A 19,302-nucleotide genomic window follows, 5' to 3' on the forward strand; every position below is an offset into this window, starting at 1 on the left:
GGACTGACATATGAAGAAATGTTGGATCAACTGGGCTTGTACTCACTGGAAGAATGAGGGGGGATCTCGGAAACATATGAAATCCTGTTGGGACGGGAAAGGCTAGATGTGGGAACAATGTTCCCAGATGTTGGGGAAGGCCAGAACTAGGGGTCACAGTCTAAGAAAAAGGGGTAAGCCATTCAGGCCTGAGTTGAGAGAGAATTTATTCACTGAACCTGTCGAATTCTCTACCATGGAAAGCTGTTGGGACCAGTTCATTAGATATATTCAAGAGGGAGCTGGACATGGCCCTTGCAGCTAAAGGGATCAAGTGGTATGAAGAGAAAACAGGAGTGGGATACTGAAATTGCATGGTCAGCAATGAACATATTGAACGGTGATTCTAATCGAAAGGCTGAATGGCCTACTCCTGCACCTATTTTTTATGTTTCTAAGTCAATCTCTGTTAAGTTAATAAATGAAAAGATTCAGCAGTCGCTGTAGCCATATATCATTTAATCATTTTCAAATATGAAAATAGAGATTTATAAGGGAAAATAATGGACACATTATTTGAAACAATGAGGTTACATAAAGATAAGGTGGTTGAAATTCCTCAGGAGTTCTGGTGACACACTGATATTACTTCAATAGAAATCCCTGTTAAACTCTACAATCTGCTTTTTTTTTGCCAAATTAGAACAGAATTTGAAGGACAATACATATTTAGTCATCAGGGCACAGGACTGCAAAACATTAGAAAATATTAATACATAGAGAGAGGAGGTACAAACGGGTTTGCAAAATGGATATATCTTCATGGCTGATAAAATATATTCCAGACTGTTGAATGAGGTATGGGAGGAGATATGGCAGTAATTTTCAAATCCTCAGATGATGTGCAGAGGATGGGAGGACTGCTGACATTGTCCAGCAATTAAAAAACAGATCAGGGGACAGACCAAGAAATTACAGGCCAGTCAATCTGACCTTGGTGTTTGGGAAGTTATTGGAAAAAATTCTTAGAGATAGAATATCTTTTCATTTTGAGAGAGATGGATTAACTAGGAATAGTCAACATGGACTTGTTGATCGAAGGTCATTTTTGACAAATTTGTTTAATTTTTTGAATAGGTACCAGGAGGGTTGACTAGAATAATGCATTTGATGTTATCTACTTGGACTTTAAGAAGACTTTTGATAAGGTTCCTCAAGGCAAACTGGTGAAGAAAGTCAGAGACCATGGGATCCAAAGCAAAGTGGCACATTGGCTGAGAGGCAAGAAGTAGAGGGGATGTTTAGGGGGATGTTTTGTGACGAGAAGTCTGTTTCCAGTGGGGCTGCGCAGAATCAATGTTGGGGCCCTTTCTGTTTATGGCGTACATCAGTGATTTAGACTTAAATGTGAAGGGTATGATCAAGAAATTTATGGATGATACAAAAATGAGTAAGGTGGTAAATAATGTTGAGGATAACTGTAAAATTTAGAAGGATATCAATGGACTGTAAAGTAAAAAAATAAACCTGCAGCCTTCAGCATTCAATATTGAGTTCAACAATTTTAGGGCCCGAGAACTTTCTCTCATGTCCTTAGCCCCAGGGCAGCATGGTGGCTCACTGATTGTCACTGCTGCCTCACAGTGCCAGGGACCTGGGTTCGATTCCACACTCAGGCGACTGTCTGTGTGGAGTTTGCACAGTCTGCCTGTGTCTGTATGGGTTTCCTCCAGGTGCTCCAGTTTCCTCCCACAGTCTAAAGATGTGCAGGCTAGATGGATTGACCATGCTAAATTGCCTGTAGTGTTCAGGGATGTGTAGATTAGGGGGATACATCTGGGTGGGATGTTCTGAGGGTCGGTGTGGACGTGTTGGGCCAAAGGGCCTGTTTCCACACTGTAGAGATTCTATGATTCTATGAATCCCCACAGGGAGCCTTGTTATCACATGGGCTGTCACTACAACCAATCCATTAGCTACTAATTGTCCCCAATAGCAGCTAATCACCCAGGCTGACCTTTACCCATTCCTCTGTCTGCCCAACTGCTGTTTCTCTCAATCTCTGGTCTCCACCTCCGCCTTTTTGTTTACTCCTCCCCTCTATCCCCACACCATCTTCAGCATATATACCTACCTTTTCCTAGCTACAATAAATTCTGAACAAGGGTCATTGGACATGAAATGTTAATTCTGCTTTCTCTCCACAGATGCTGCCAGACCTGTTGAGTATTTTTTTCCAGAAATTACTGTTTTTTGTGACTGGTCAGGAGAGCAGGGAAGTGTCAAATAGAATTGAACCCAGTGAAGTATGAAGTTTAGGGAGGGCTAAAAAGGCAAGAGGTCAAACTATGAATGATAGGACTCATGAAAATACCGAATATCAGATGGACTTTGGTGTGCATATTCACAGACTCCTCAGGTAGCGGGGAAGGTAGGTAATGTTGTTGAGAAGGTATATGGGACGCTTGCTTTCGTTAGCCAAGTCATAGAATATTATACTGGAAGTGTATAAAATGCTGGTTAGGTCGCAGCTACAGTACCACATGTAGTTCTGACCACCACATATGAGGAAGGATATGAGTCTATTAGAGAGGGTGCAGTGGAGATTCACCACAATGCCTGTCTGGACTGGAGATTCTAAGCACCAGTAGAAGTAAGACAATCAGCTCTTCAAGCCTGCCCTGCTATTCAATATGATCAAAGCTGGTCATCCAACTTAGTATCCTGTTCCCACTTTCTCCCCATATCATACAACATAGAAAAGTACAGCACAGGAACAGGGCTTTTGGCCAACCAAGTTTGCACTGACCATGATGCCATTCTAAACTAATCCCAACTAATCTCATCTTGCACATGGTCTATATCCCTCTATTCCCTACATGTTGATGTGTCAGTCTAAATGCCTCTGAAAAGTTGTGGTCATAACTGCTTCCATCACCTTCTCTGGCAACATGTTCCATGCACCCAACAATCTCTGCGTTAAAAACTTGCCTTGCACATCCTCTTTAAACTTTCCCCTCTCACTTTAAACCCTCACGTCCCAATGTTTGACATTTCCACTCTGGAAAGTAGACTCTGACTATCCACCAAATCCATGTATCTTATAACTTTATATATATCTATCAGGTCGCCCCTCAGCTTCCGACGGTCTAGTGAAAACAATTCAAGTTTGTGCAACCTCTCGAATTAGGTAATACACTCCAATCCAAGCAACATCCTGGTAAACCTCTTCTGTATCCTCTCAAAAGGCTCCGTATCCTTCCTAAAGTGTGGTGGTAGAACTATACATGGGACTTCAAAATATGGCCTAAGTAAGGTTTTATACAGCTGAGTATATAAATATCATATTGTATATATAGTATGGCTTGCCAACTTTTATACTCAATGCCCCGACCAATGAAGGCAAATATCCGTTACACCTTCCTTACTGGCTTATCCACTGGTGTTGCCACTTTCAGGGAGATATGGACTTGCACCCCAAGATCCCTTTATATATCAATGCTCCTAAGAATCCCACCACTTTCTGTGAATGTTCCTCTTGAATTTAAGCCTTCAAAATAAATCACCTCACTTCTCTGGATTAAACTTCATCTGGAATTTCTCCACCCAACTTTTTAACTTATCTATATCCTGCTGTATCCTTTGACAACTTTCCTCACTATCCACAACTCCACACAATTTTCATGTCATCCGCAAACTTTCTAATCAGATGACCCACATTTTCATACAAATTATTTATATATATTACAAACAATCTAGATCAAAGCATTGATGCTTGCAGAAGACCATTAGTCACAGACCTCCAGTCAGAAAAACACCCCTCCAAAACTACCCTCTGGTCTTCTATGAGCAAGCCAATTTTGTATCCAACTTACCAACTCACCTGGATCCATGTGATTTAAACTTCTGGACCAGTGAGGTACCTTGGCAAATGTTTTAGTAACATTCTTGCTGACTACATTCTTACCATCATCAATCATATTTGTCACTTCCTCAAAGCACACAATCAAAATTTGTGAGTCAAGAGCTGCATGTGCTAAGCCACACTGACTATCCCTAATAAGTCCATTCTTTTCCAAATGCAAGTAAATCTTATCCCTGAGAAAATTTTCCAATAATTTCCTCACCATTGAAGAAAGGCTCACTCGCCTATAAATTCCTGGATTATCCCTGTTGCCCTTCTGGAACAAAGGAACAACATTAACTAATCTAGTCTTCTGGGATCTCACTGTGGCTAAAGATGCTACAAAGCTCTCTGTCAAAGCTGAATAATTTCCTCCCTCAGTATCCTGGGATAGATCCCATCAGGTGCTGGAGACTTGTCTAATTAACATTTTTCAAGCCACCCAATACCACCTCTTCCATAGTTATGACATACCCTGGAATATTAAAAAATTTTTTAAAAAACCCTCTTACCATCATCCATGTCCTTTTCTTTGGTCAATACTGATGTGAAATACTCATTAAGGACCTCATCCACTTCCTCTGGCTCCATACATAAAATTGTCTCCTTTGTCCGATAGATTCCTTAGCTACTGTTTTTCTCCAAATATATGAATAAAATGTTTTGAAATTCTCCTCAAAATTCTTTGCCAAGGACATTTCCTGGCCCCTTCTCACCCTCATACTTCATTGTGTAAGTTCTTTCTTGCTTTCTTTTGTATTCCTCAAGGGCCTTGTCTGATTTTCAGTATCCAAAACCTTTTACTTTTTGATTAAACTTCAAATATCTCTTGTCATCTAGGGTTTCTGAATTTGGCATCTATATGTTTCACCCTCACAGGAAACCTCTGAAACCTGACCTCTGATCAATAGGACTTGAAAAAACTCTCATGTTAGATGCAGATTTACCCTCAAACAGCTGTCCCCAAACTAATTTCTCTAGTTCATGCATAATACCATTGTAATTGATCTTCCCCTAGTTTAGAACTTTCACTTTATCCTTATCCATAACAATCTTAAAACTTAGAGAATTACGGCCACTGTTCCCAAAAAGTGGCGCCCCTCTGAATCGTCAATTAGCTGGCCAGGCTCATTTCTCAGTACAGTCTAGCATAACTCTTTCCTAGTTGGACAATCCACATATTGCTTCAAAAAGTCATCCTGAGTGCATCAACAAACTCTACGCCATTTAAGCCCCTGGCACTCAGGGAGTCACAGTCAATAACTGGGAAGTTAAAATCACCCATTATAACAACCCTGTAGTATTTTTTTTACAACTTTCTCTGATCCCCTACATATCTATTCCTCAATCTCCCACTGACTATTGGGAGGCCTATAACATAACCCTATTCCAGTGATTACACCTTCCTTACTCCCATATGGCCTCACTGAATAAGGTCTCCAAGACGTCCTTTCTGAGTGCAGCTGTAACATTGTCCTTGATCAGTAATGCAACTCCCCTCCCCCTTCTTCACACATGTTCTGAAGAAGAGTCACTGGACCCAAAACTTTAACTCTGCTTTCTAGGTGCTGCCAGACCTGCTTAGTTTTTCCTGCAATTTCTGTCTTTGTAACATCCTGGTAAACTGTTTCTGCATCCTCTCCAAAGCATCCATATCCTTCTTGTAGTGTGATGACTAGAACTTTATACAATACTCCACATGTGGCCTAATTAAAGCTGCAACATGACTTGTCAACGTTTATAGTATCTGTCTTATCATCGACTATATTTTATGCCCCAACCAATTAAGGTAAACATGTATATGTCTTCTTGACCACCTTATCCACTTGGGTTGCCATTTCAGGGAACTGTGGACCTGTACACCTAGATCCTTCCATATGTCGATGCTAATAGAGGTTCTGCCATTTATTGTACATTTTCCTCCTGCATTAGATTTTCCAAAATACATCGTATTTGTCCAAATTAATCTCCATTTGCCATTTCTCTGCCCTTGGCTCAAGCCTAGCTACATTCTGCTGCATCCTCTGGGAATCCTTCTCACTATGCACAGTTCCTCAATCTCTGTGTCATACACAAACTTACTAATCAGGCCACCTACATGCTCCCCCAAATCATTTAAATATATTTCAAACAAAAGGGGTCCCAAAACTCATCTCTGCAGAACACTTCTGGTCACAGGTCTCCAATAGAAAAATACCTTTCCACCACTACTCTCTGTCATCAATGACTAAGCCAGTTCAGTATCCATCTTAACAGTTCACCACAGATTCCACATGACTTACCTTTTGTATCAGCCTGCCATGAGGAGCCTTATCAAAGGCCTTGCTGATGTCCATATAGACAACTTCTATGGCCCTGTCCTCGGTCAATCATCTTTGTAACTTCCTTAAAAATCTCAATCAAGTTTGTGAGACATGACCTTCTCTGCACAAAACCATGCTTCCTATCACTAATGAATCTATACTTTTCCAAGTGTGAGTAAATACCATCCCAAAGAATTTTTCTCCATCAATTCCTCTACCACTGGCATAAAGCCCACTGACCTGTAATTTCCTGGATTATCCCTGTAGCCCTTGTTAAACAGAATGGCAGCTTTTGCATTAGTAGAGGGATCAATAAACAGTGGGGCATAGACTTAAGAGGTAGAAGGCTAAGCTGTGAGTTAAGCACAATCTTTTTCACCCAGGTGTTGGGAGTATGGAACCCACTGCCTGAAAGAGTGGTTGAGTTAGAAACTCTCATAAAATTTAAACAGTAATTACATACCTGCTTTGCTATAGACTCCAGGGCTATAGGACAAGAGGTGGAAAATAGGATTGGTGTTGTCAGACTATTGTTAACCAGTGTAGACATGATGGACCAAATGGGCTCCTTCAGTGCTGTAAATTTGTACGAGTCTATAAGGAAATTTTACACCAAGGTTCTGAATATTATAGATACAGAAACATTATTGTTCTATGAAAATATTTCATCGCAGAAAAATTATTATTTTATTAAAATATTTCACAGAAATAAAATATACAAATTATTGCTGTATCAAAATGTACAATATATTCATGATCTTGTGATATAATTATTTAAATTCTATTAGCATTTTTCTATACATGTACAATGACATTTTCCTCAAATTAAAAGTGGAACTGCTGGAAAAAACTCATCAGCCACGTAGCGTTACCTATAAAAGAAGAAATACAGTAAATGTTTCAAGTCCAATATGGTTCTTCTTTGTAACTGAATACATCCAAATATTCTAATCTTGAACAAAAACAGAAATTGCTGGAAAAGCTCATCAGGTCTAGCAGCACTTGTGGAGACAAATAAGACTTAACATTTCAGATCCAGTGACCCTTCCTCAGAATTGATGGCAGCAAGGAAATTTTTTTTTAAGTAGAAGGTAGGGTGAGGGTGAGGGGAAGGGAGTTGGGAGTAAATGATGAGTGGAGATAGAGCCCAAAAGGGAGATATTAGACAGACAAAGGAGTAGATAACGATCAACCTAGGAGAATTAATAGCTACTAATGTGAACTATTAGTGGCAAATAATGGGTTGTGTATAATAGCAGACCATTTGATAACAAGGCCTGGTGTGTTGGTGTTGAGGTAAGGACGTGGGGGAAGATACCTCAAACCCTAAAACTGTTGAAGTCGATATTGAATCCAGAAGGTTGTACAGTTCCCAAGTGGAAAATGAAGAGCTGTTCCTCCTCTCTAATCTTGATCCTAAAACCTGCTATGTTACTCCAAATTGTAGCCTAATTAAATTTTTTATCAGGGCCACTATTCTTTATTCCTTCTGAAACATGGACCTTACCTAATACCTTAGGTCAAGCTCACTCGGGCAGCTCTTAACTTTGATAAGCTTTGTGCCCAATGTGAAGTCTCAGTCAGCAGGAGCATTGAGTTCAGACAATTTTAACACCGATGGTTTTCTGATTATTATAATTAATCAGTAAATAATTAATGAGTTCATTAAAATTAATCACTGGAAAATTAAGAACACCACAAACTGGCCAGGCTGACCTCCACAGTACCCGATTCTCTAATCTACACTCCTGTTGGTTGAGGCTTTGTACTGGAACAGAGTATTACTGAAAAATAGAAAATATCAAATTGTCTAAATCACAGTGTTTCAACATCATAAGTTGCTTAGACATTCTGGAACTACCATATGTAATGAGTTTCATCACAATTTCCTCTTTTTCCCTTGAAATTTCACTCCTGAACAAATTATCAATTATCTTTTTTGGACCATGTTCAAGTAAATAAACAAATTCAATTTTACTGCTAAAGTTTTTTAATCTCTGTAATAGGAAACGTATTATTGTCTTGGAACATAACGACAGTGAAGATCACAATATATCACTGCTAAATCTAATCCTAATTTTTATGTGTCAGTTACACAATGTTATTATGCTTTCATTTTCTTATTTTCTATTTATGGTATTGTTCTCAACATTACATCAAGCAACTATTGGTCATACTGATAAGTTACTAAGATATTAAGATATCAACGAAATATATAAATTACCTAGATTAAAGTAAGGGTGATGTGCTGAGGTATACAATCTGGCATGTTAACACGCTACTTCTCAGTCAAATTGACATTAGGATTGTATCCAAAATGATTTCACTTGTGCCATCAGTGTGGCTGCTTGCTCAAAGTGAGCATGATTTCCGAGGGACAAGCTCTAAACAGCAGCTAACTCAAGTTGCCTTTGCAAAAATTGCCTGTCTTCCCCTTGACTGAGGGCATGGTGGCACAGAGGGAGAATAAAAAGAGCTGTGACAGAATACATTTCAAAATCAGTGAACTTATATTTTTGGGAAAAGTTAAGAGAACACATTTCAGGTTTTAGGTTTTAGATTTTGTGAGTAAGCTGCTCAAGATGTTCTCTCATGGTTTATGATGTCCAATCTCATTGACTATGTTATTACTTTGTAGCTCCCTCTTACCTATCAATTATTCTGAATAGTACTGGACATAACAGGAATAATCAGTTTGGAGTGGTCACTAATATCCAAACAGTATCTTTGGCAGACATATGAATAAAGTTAATAAGTGGACATTTATTTTAACAAAAAAATGGGGTAACTTATTGACGGTAGTCAGCAGTATTTAAAATGACTTCACTATCAGAACATACTTTAGATGTCAAACTTACACAAACAAACTATTACACTGGAGCAAGATTTTTCCCCTACATAAAGAAAGTCAAAACCTGCAAATAACAGTAACGAAGAAAGATCAGAACATTTTCTGCAGAAAGATGGGCCATTTCAAAATCCTTGTGCCCTATCAGACAAATTAAAGCAAATCAAGCATGAAATGAAGCAGAAGAGCCCTGAGATAACAGTCCTCTAAGTCGTTTACAGATTAGGATATGGAGGTGCATCTGGTCTTTGGCTGCGGAGGCGGCCAGCTCTGCTCTCTCAATGCAGTCTGTGCCTGCGATTTACCTTCACTTCTATTACTAAAGTAAAAGCCACGTTTGCAAAATGTTGGTACTGACAGCATTCAAACAGTATTAAACTGTTAGGTCGTCTTTACCATCTGCTAGCTAATAAAAGCACATTTTTCTTCTGCACAAAAGAATTCAATTCTGTTTATTGATTCTCTGAAACCTCTACATTTTTCAGTATACATACAGAAGATAGTTATACAATGGGTGCAACTCAGAAACAGACAGGAATAAAATGATGGATTGTGTTCATGTTAAGTAATTTATTTTCAGAAGAAACAAGTTGGCTTAAAAATTTTTTTGCAAAATGAAATCATGCATCTTGTTTGCTATGCTTAATTTTAATATTAGATTAAAATTTTTATAAACCTTCCAACTTTCTGGATTTTTTAGTATAGTAGCTCGTGTTTCATCGGCTCAATCATGGTTCTGCAGCTCACATTACTTGGTGGCTAATATTTATTTAATTGTGCTCTTTAATTATACATGTATTATACATATAGTTTTTTTAAAATATCTAAATTGCATTTTTTATGTCAGTCTACTTCAAAGTTCTACTGTCATGCAATTGCAGCTGTTTGTTGTGTTTTCACCAGGTAGCACTGATCTCTATCAGGAAAACTGAAATAAGAATACAGTTATAGAATCTCAGTTACTTCTGTCACAACTAGAGTTACTTGCTCCTGCATTTCAATTTCATTCAAGTTATTCAAAAACAGATGAAAAATATAAGTGAATTAAGAGAAATAGTCATCAAAACTGCTGAATAGTAAAACAAACATTTATATTATTTTTTGAATTAGTTTCATTTAAATATTAAAATTAGGCAAGAGGTGTGATTGGAAAAGACTTTTATTTTGTTGAACTAGGCATAACTAGATATGGAAGAAAGTAAAACAACCCAACATAATTTGTTTCTATCCAACCATTCACTTAGATTCACAATCATGATTCATGGTTTGCTTCACAAAACTTTAAACTGTTGAAATTTTTTCTTTGGTATTATGAATCATAAATTCTTTCCCACTGTCCAACTCAACATTAAAACTTTAATTAATTTCAAACTTAACGAGTTAAACGTTTGTGTCTTAACCCAAACTGGATCTTGAGCATAACCTCTGCAAGAATAAAATAGAATAGAATGGTTTGCTGCATGATAGCCCAATCCCATCAATAGGAATGAAGCAGTGCCAGCCATCAAATTATAAATGAATTCATCCCTCCATTTGGAATCTGGGAGTTTAAGATGAGTTTTATTCAAACCGTAACAAAAAAGGAAGAAAACATTTAAATTCATCTCACAATCCAGAATTTACTTAACGACTGGCTGCGCCTTGTGATAAACCAAATGATGATCCAGCAACATGTCTTTATCCAAGGTTTGGTTAATTAAAGCCTGCTTGTTTGTTGAAAAGATGATTAATATGCCAATGAAAATTGCATAATTGAATAAGACAAACTCACAGAATCATAAAAGCGCATGTGTTTTTTTCCCCTATGCTTAAGCTTGGAATTCAGCCCTTTGAAATGTGGATAATCCCAAAAAATTACAACTAAAGAGAAAAGATTTTGCCACAGTTTCACTGTGATTTTTTTTAGCACAAATGCCTAAACTATTATCAAAAAAGCAATTGAGTTATGAGGGAGTTTGGAAAAATCTTGTTCTGTTGCTTAAGATATTCAAGCTATTGAGAGTGACCTTGAACTGAAAGTGCTTGAGAAAAAACAGCAGCTATAACAAAAAACAAAAAAATCCAGAGACTGGGATGGAATGAGTTATTTTTCAAGGAACAAAATGCATGAAACTTAGATTTGTGGAATATCACATCGCAGAACTAAAATTTCCAATCCTATTTAATGCATATAATTAGGGAGGATTCAGTACAAGTTGACCAATCTTTGGTTTCCAAGAAACTGTATGTTATAGGCTCGGGGGGTTCAATCAATGTTGCTTTGATCTCTGCTGGAACTATAATTATTTAACATTGTTACAAGGATTTCTATAATCCATCCTACCATTAAATCCCTTTTACGCCCTCATCTTCTGAAGCCTAATCTGCATCTATACGCTTGGTTTGTCTGTTTAACTTGTTTCATCAGTCACCTCCTTCCCAGAACACCCATGCTGATGTACTTTTAATGAAACAAGGAATTACTTGTAATGAGAGGAACTCTGCAGGTTTGTGCCTCTGTCTTTTGAGCCACTCTGTGTTCTTGTTCTTTACAATTAATTGGTTCATCGACCTCTTAATTCAATAATGATTTCTGAGTACAGTGATCACTGAAGAAAGCTGGACATATTTTAAATAAATTTATATCTTTCAGCAATCATGTCTTCTTTTGGTATTGAACACGTGTACTGCAACAATGTAAACAGATTGTCATCTCGAGATCAACTTATTTTTACAGAAGTTTGATTGAATTAATCCAAACATTAACTGTGCTAAAAACACAGACAAGCACCTTGTTTCAATGTTTAAAATAAGCTTTCAGTCTATTGTCATATTATAAAATATGAACAATAAGGTCATCACAGTTTGGTCCCAATATTTGCATTGTTTCAGGCTTGTTCAAATTAGAGTTCTAAAACTGTTCAATCCGTTCGGGTTGTTTGATGAAATTGGAGAGGGAGGGCGATGCTGGCAGAGGTCAGGCAAGATTAATGGGATGACAGGAGGGTGCAGTACTTGCATGTTGTAGGGGCAGTGGAGGTGGATTTGGCAGTTGGGAAGCAGAGGAAGATCTGAGATTGGGATAAAAACCTAGAAGCAAAGGATATTAGAAGAGAGGTCAATTTAGGGCCAAAAGAAGTGAATGTCCTTTGAGTCATTTGCAGGTCTGTAACTTCATTATTTTGTTCTGCAGTGATCTGTAATGTTGGTTTCCGAACAATGTTGCAACAGGGACCTTAGACAAACATTTGGGCTCTTACTTTGCACACATCTCCTCCTCACTCAGGATGTAATTTCCTCCTTGCTACTTTTTGCACATTTCCTCCTTGTTACTTTGGACACTTCAGGGGCCACATGGAGTCTGAAAACTTGGCACAAAGTAAGCACTTGTTTCCAGACTTAGGTGTTCTAATCTGAGAAATTTAGTTGAAAAAATAAAACAATGCTAAACATAAGAATTATTAGTGCCTGTTCAAACATGATTGGGAGGAATTTTAATTCCATGGATGAATGTATTGATGATGTGAGAAGATTCAAAAATTTAAATTTCTCAAACTTAGCCATAACATACCCACTATTGATTTTAACTTTAGCTGTCAGGAGGTAGGTTGGTCACTAAAATATTTCAAGGGGACTGCTTGCCTTAATTTTAACCAAACTTTGTTTTTTTAACACATGGAGGTCAAGACTTCCATGCGTTGAGAATGCTGGCAGGCGAAAGAAGGTCAATAAGAGAGACGTACAACACTATCCTTATAGCAATGTTGAGGGCCAAGAGTAGCAGGATGTTTCCACCAAAATCAATAAGACAACCTACATTCAAGTGAATGCCCAGAATCGAACAAAATCCCTCCACAATGTCAGATGCACTTCCCAATATGTCCGATTCATCACTGTTTCTTGACAATGCCTGACTCATCGCTGTGTTGTCAACTCCTCCCATGTTATTCATTGATCATAGAATCCCTACATTGTGGAAACAGGCTGTTTGGCCTAACAAATCCACACCGACCTCCAGAGCATCCCCCTATAGCCCACATAATTTACACATCCCTGAACACTATGAGCAATCCACCCAGCCTGCACATCTTTGGGCTGTGGGAGGAAACCGGAGCACCCGGAGGAAACCCACACAGACACGGGAAGAATGTGCAAACTCCACACAGACAGTTGCCCAAGGGTGGAATTGAACCCAGGCCCCTGGCGCTGTGAGGCAGCAGTGCTAACCACTGAGCCACCGTGCCGCCTGACACTGGACATCCCATGTGACCATAGGGCCCTTTCTTCCTCCAATCTCCAACCCTATCTCCAGCATCTGATGCTCAGCACTCTTCCTCCAATGCAAAGCCACCTCCTCAGTGGCACAGCCACCCAAAATAACATCTGATGTGCTTTGTATACTTCAGAACAATCCTTCAGTACTTTTGCTAGCACATTAAAGATATGAAAAGTGTAAAGAAACCATTCACCAAGATACTAAGAATCAGATGCTATAAGCAATTACTGTGAAACTGGAGGTCTTTTCACAATTGTGAGCTGAACAGAAAATCTAATAGATGTGAAATATTTCACAGGGTTTAGATAACATAATTTAGGTAAAACAAATTCTACAGATCAGTGAGCCAAGAACTAAAAGGAAAACATTTAAGATTGTCACTGAAAGTAATGGAGATGTTAGGAGAAATGATTCCATAGAAATGTGGGCACAATTATGTGCTGAGTGAGGAGGAGGTGCTTGCAAAGTAAGAGCCCAAATATTTGTCTGAGGTTCCAATTGCAACACGTTTGGAAACCCCATTACTGACCTGCAAATGGAAATGGGACAACACAATAGCTCAGTGGTGAGCACTACTGCCTCACAGCTCCGGGGAGCTGCGTTCAATTCCACCTTTGGGCGACCATCTCCCCATGTCTACATGGATTTCCTCCAGGTGCTCTTGCTTCCTCCCACAGTCCAAAGATATGCAGGTTTAGTGGATTGGCCATGGGATATGGCAGGTTACAGAGATGGGTTAGGTCTGGCTGGGATGCTCTTTTAAGGTCAGTGTGGACTCAATAGGCCAAATGGCCTGCTTCCACACTGCAGGGATTCTATGATGGTAAAATCACTGTTTTCTGCACTAAATGGGCCTCTGTTCTAATCTCCTTGACATCTAGGCTTTTGTCCCAATCTCAGGCATGAAATACCCTAAAAGGAATATTACGCAAATCAGAATTTAAAAAAAGCTTTTGGAAGGGAATTCAATAAATCTTGAACAAATAAGCAAAATGTATAAGAAAAGAGCAGTAGAATCAAGGCAAATGTTTCCAGAACAGTGAGTGTCTCCAGAGAAATACAATATACTAGTAAGTTTGCAAATAACAACAATTGGGGAGCTTCAGATAGTAAGAATGATTGCCAGCGGATACAGCAGGATATAGATAGGCCGGAGACAAGGGCAGAGAAATGGCAGATAGTGGTAAGCGTTTGGAACGTACTGCCAGAGGAGGTGGTAGTAGAATCAGATACAACAGCAATGTTTAAGAGGCATCTTGACAGATACATGAATGGATAACTAGGGAGAAGTTAGAACCACTCAAAGATAAAGGAGGGAACTTGTGTTTGGAGGTAGAGGATGTAGATAAGATCCTATTTGAGTTGTTTGCATCGATATTCACCCAGGAGAAGGATATGGAAGATAGTGAGGTTAGTGTGGAGCATGCTGATATGCTAGGGCATTTTGAGATCAAGAAAGAAGTGGTGTTGGGTCTCTTGAAGAGCATTAAGTTGGAAAAGTCTCCAGGGCCCGATGGTATCTACCCCAGGTGGTTGAGAGAGGCAAGACAGGAGATTGCTGATGCCTTGACCAAGATCTTTGTATCCTCATTAGCCACTGGAGAGGTTCCACTGGACTGGCAAGTAGCTAATGTCGTTCCTCTGTTCAAGAAGGGAAGTAGGGATAATCCAGGAAACAATAGACCGGTGAGTCTCACATCGATGGTTGAGAAGCTATTGGAGACAATTTTTAGGGATAGGATTTACACACATTTGGAAAAACATGACCTAATTAGGGACAGTTAGAATAGCTTTGTAAAAGGCAGGTCATGTCTTACAAACTTGATTGAATTGTTTGTGGAGGTGACTAAAGTGATCGATGAGGGTTGAGCTGTGGATGTTGTCTATATGGATTTTAGTAAGGCTTTCAACAGGTCCCTTGTAGTAGGCTCATCCAGAAGATTAAGATGCATGGGATCCATAGTGACTTTGCTGCATGGATTCAGAATTAGATTGCCCCAAGAAGGCAGAGGGTAGTGGCGAAAGGGTGCTTTTCTGGCTGGAGATTCGTGGCTAGTAGTGTTCTGCAAGGACCCATACTGGGATCTCTGCTGTTTGTGATAAATATATATAATATATATAAATGACTTAGATGAAAATGTAGATGGGTGAATTAGTAAGTTTGCAGACGATACAAGGATTGGTGGAGTTGTGTATAGCGTAGAAGGTGGCCAAAGGATACAGCTGGATATAGAGATAACAAGGTGTAGAGCTGAATGAACACAGCAGGCCAAGCAGCATCAGAGGAGCAGGAAAGCTGATGTTTCGGGCCTAGACCCTTCTTCAGAAAATGATATAGATACAGATCAGTTGCAGATCTGGGCGGAGAAACAGAAGAAGGAGTTTAATCCGTGTAAGTGGGAGGTGCTGCACTTTGAGAGATCAAATGTTCAGGGACAGTATACAATTAATGGCAGGATCCTAAATAGCATTGATGTACAGAAGGATCTTGGGGTTCAAGTCCATTGCTCCCTGAAAGTAGTCATGCAAGCAGATAGGGTGACAAAGAAGGCATATGGCATGCTTGCCTTTATTGGTTGTGGAACGGATTACAAGAGTCAGATGTCATGTTGAGCTTTATAAGACTTTGATTAGGCCACACTTAGAGTATTGCTTTCGATTCTGGTCACCACATTAAAAGAAGGATTTGGAGAGGATGCAGAAGAAGTTTACCAGGATGCTGCCTGGAATAGAGGGAATAAGCTATAAGGAGAGGCTAGAAAAACTCGGGTTGTTTTCGCTGGAGTGGTGGAGGCTGAGGGGACACTTAATCGAAGTCTATAAAATTATGAGATGCATAGATCGGCTTGACAGTCAGAATCTTTTTCCCAAAGTTGAAATAGCTAATATGAGGGGCATACATTTAAGGTGAGAGGAGAAAATTCAAAGGAGATGTGAGGGGCAGATTTTTTACACATAGAGTAGGGGGAGTCTGGAACATGCTGCCAGAGGTGGCGGTGATAGGGGCATTTAAGGAACTTCTAGATAAGCATATGAATATGCAAGGAATGCAGGGATATGGACCAAGGGCAGGCAGAAGGGATTTGTTTATTTTGGTGTCATGTTCAGCACAACATTATGGGCCAAAGGGCACATTCCAGTGCTGTACAGTTTTATGTTCTATATTATATGAATAGGTAAGGAATAGAGAGATATGGACCACATAGACTGAAAAGGTTTCGAGTTAAGAAAGGCGCCGTGTATCTGCGTAGTTAATCTTGGTGGGCTGGAAGTCCTCTTCCTATGCTGTAGTGTTCTTTGTTCTTTGTACATACAATTGGCTAAGTCTGTAAAACACCTGTTCTATGGTGCATCTGAATATACAGTTATAAATACTCCAGTGAAAATTACTGCAGTGTTCAAACTCTCAAATAACCTGTTTTCTTTTCCCTTTACTTTGTCAGTTGCCTTCTGATGAAAGAATTGATGCATCAAGAAGTTGGTCACCTCATATTACAAAATTGATCACCATAACAGAGAACCTGGTCAATGTTCCCCTTCCTAACACAAAGCTATTTCTGACATTGTAACTCCTGCTTATACTACTCTAACTGGAATCAGCTCATTTAGCTCAAATTGGGTCAAGTTGTAAATTTCCTGGCTTCATACCTCAGCTACACATGGGTAAACCTATTAAGCCATTGTAGGATTCCACTGTCAGAAAACCTATTGATAACTTAATTTCCTTTTTCCCTCAAATGGGCCATAATAACAGTCATGCACAACTATCCTAACAGGAAGCAAAGTCCATTATATAATAATTCAGATTCCATTCATGCATTTTATCAAATCAACATTCTGATGTTATTGTGATACTCAGTCAACATAGTTACATATGAACAATTCATCTGATCTGAATTGCTATATGGCCTTAAAGCCCCGGAAACTTACACCAATACAGAAAAAAAGGTTTAATAGTTTCCATCTTGGGTGTCTGTGATTCATCCCAATGCTGCAACAGTTCTAGAAGTTGGCTCACTACCATTTTCATAGTGGCAACAAAGAATGGGCAATTCCCAGCCAATGAAACTCAGCTTCCACAAAAAAAAGAAAAACATGTAGGGCTTTATGGAACATCATACAAATGAAACAGTACTTTCTAAGGCAAACAGGCCAAGCATGCTGGCATTAATGAAGCAAAGGTGGCTTTGGCGCAAAGTTTGAAAGATGACTGCATCCCCAAAGCTATTGAATCCCTATGTGTCTCCTTTCATTTAAACTTTGCAGAATCTTTCCTTTGCGTCTATGCTCCTAAATTACACATATTTTCTCTTACAATGCATCATCTCATATTTCTTCATGATAAATTGCATATTTAAGATGAATTTTAAAGAAATGTACCTCTTCTTCAACTTCTTTCAAGACTGTAGGAAGTCTACCACTCAAGCTCTGCCAATTGTTTCAGAACCAATCCATATTAGAAATTAAATGTTAACATTTCAAATCCATTGACCATTCTTCAGAACTGATAGTAGCTAGGAAAAGTGGCATGTATGATGAAGACTGGAGGTTGGTGGAGAGGAAAGGAGAGAGCATATAGGTGGAGACAGAGACCAGAGAGTGAGAACGTAAGATAGTAAGCCACTGGGGAGATGAAACACAGACTGGGTGACCAGTTTGTAGAACACTGTCTGTAAAAATGACCCAGAACTCCCAGTTGCCCACCAATTCAGTACATCACCATGTTCTCTGACCAACATATCTGTCTTGGGCCTGCTGCAGTGCTCCAGCTGGTAGAAGAACAGCATCTCATTTTCCATTTGGACTCAATATCAAGTTCAATAATTTTAGAACCTTAACACCTTCTTCGATGTTCTTTAACCACCCCTACACCCAGACCCATGCTTTCAGCATAGCCAACCCCATTTTCACCTACTTATGGTCCCCATTATCAGGTTTTCTTCCTACCTGGCTTATTATCATTCATCCATTTGTCTTCCTAACTGTCTCTCTCTCTCTCTGGGCTTCATCTCCACCTATCCATTCACTTCTTTTTTTCCCCCACCCTTTCCTCAACTGCCATCCCCTCCTACTCCCGCCACCCCCAGTCTTCAGCATATATACCATCCTTTCCAAGCTACTATCAGTTCTGATGAAGGGTCACTGTACTCACAACATTAACTCTGTTTTCTCTTCTCAGGTATTGTCAGACCTGCTGAGTTTTTCCAGCAATATCTGAACTTGTTTCAGATCTTCAGCATCTGCAATTCTTTGTTTTATTTTAACAAATACAATGATCTTTAATTGCACTATGTTTCTAACCTTCCATCTTTTGTAAAAATTGATATAAAATATTCATTGAGAACTCTGACAAACTTTTATCCTTCACAATTAAATATAATTACATATGATTTACAACACATTCCCACCAACTGATCTATGTCTGTTCATGCTTCACAATTTTATTTCTATTTTCAATTCTGAGATGTAGTAAGTCTTGCATTTTAACATGTTTTTATGATCTAAGAATATCTTGCAGCACTTTAGAACCAATGAAATAATTCTGAAGTCTAATCATTCTAATGCAGGGAAGTGAAAGCCACTTGGACATAGCAAGATGCCACAAATATTACACTGACCAGAAAATGAGTGTTTGTGATGTGATTGAGGAATAAATGGTCGAGACACAGGGCATAACTCCCCTGTTTTCTTTGAAATGTGCCAAAGGATTCTTTGCATTCTCCTGAGGGTGAAAATTGTGCCATAGTTTAAATTCTCATCTGAAAGAGGGCTCCCTCAATAATGCAGCAATCACTTTGAACTGCAATGAAATATCGCACTAGATATTCATAACGTAAACCTCTGGAGTAAGAGACAAGAGCATTATCAATTGTCATGTCTGACACATACCAACACATGCTGCTGTTTCTCTCTGATGCACTTATGTATCTTCACCTTAAATGCATTAGACTCACTGCTTCATCCCTAAGTTGTATTTTGTGCCACTTTATATAAAGAACAATTATGTATGAAT

The 19,302-nt window shown here is 39.0% G+C and overlaps 1 protein-coding gene across 1 annotated transcript in view; it reads right to left on the reverse strand.

The window, feature by feature from the left end:
• LOC125482971 (zinc finger protein ZFPM2-like) overlaps positions 1-19,302 on the reverse strand; it is a 335,207-nt gene that overhangs the window by 16,219 nt on the left and 299,686 nt on the right. The window contains exon 4 of the mRNA XM_048596117.1: positions 6,650-6,780. Coding sequence (XP_048452074.1) covers positions 6,650-6,780 — 131 coding nt within the window. The remainder of the gene's footprint in view (positions 1-6,649; positions 6,781-19,302) is intronic.

Source organism: Rhincodon typus, chromosome 4, assembly GCF_021869965.1.
Source record: "Rhincodon typus isolate 14 chromosome 4, sRhiTyp1.1, whole genome shotgun sequence".
Lineage (NCBI taxonomy): Eukaryota > Metazoa > Chordata > Chondrichthyes > Orectolobiformes > Rhincodontidae > Rhincodon > Rhincodon typus.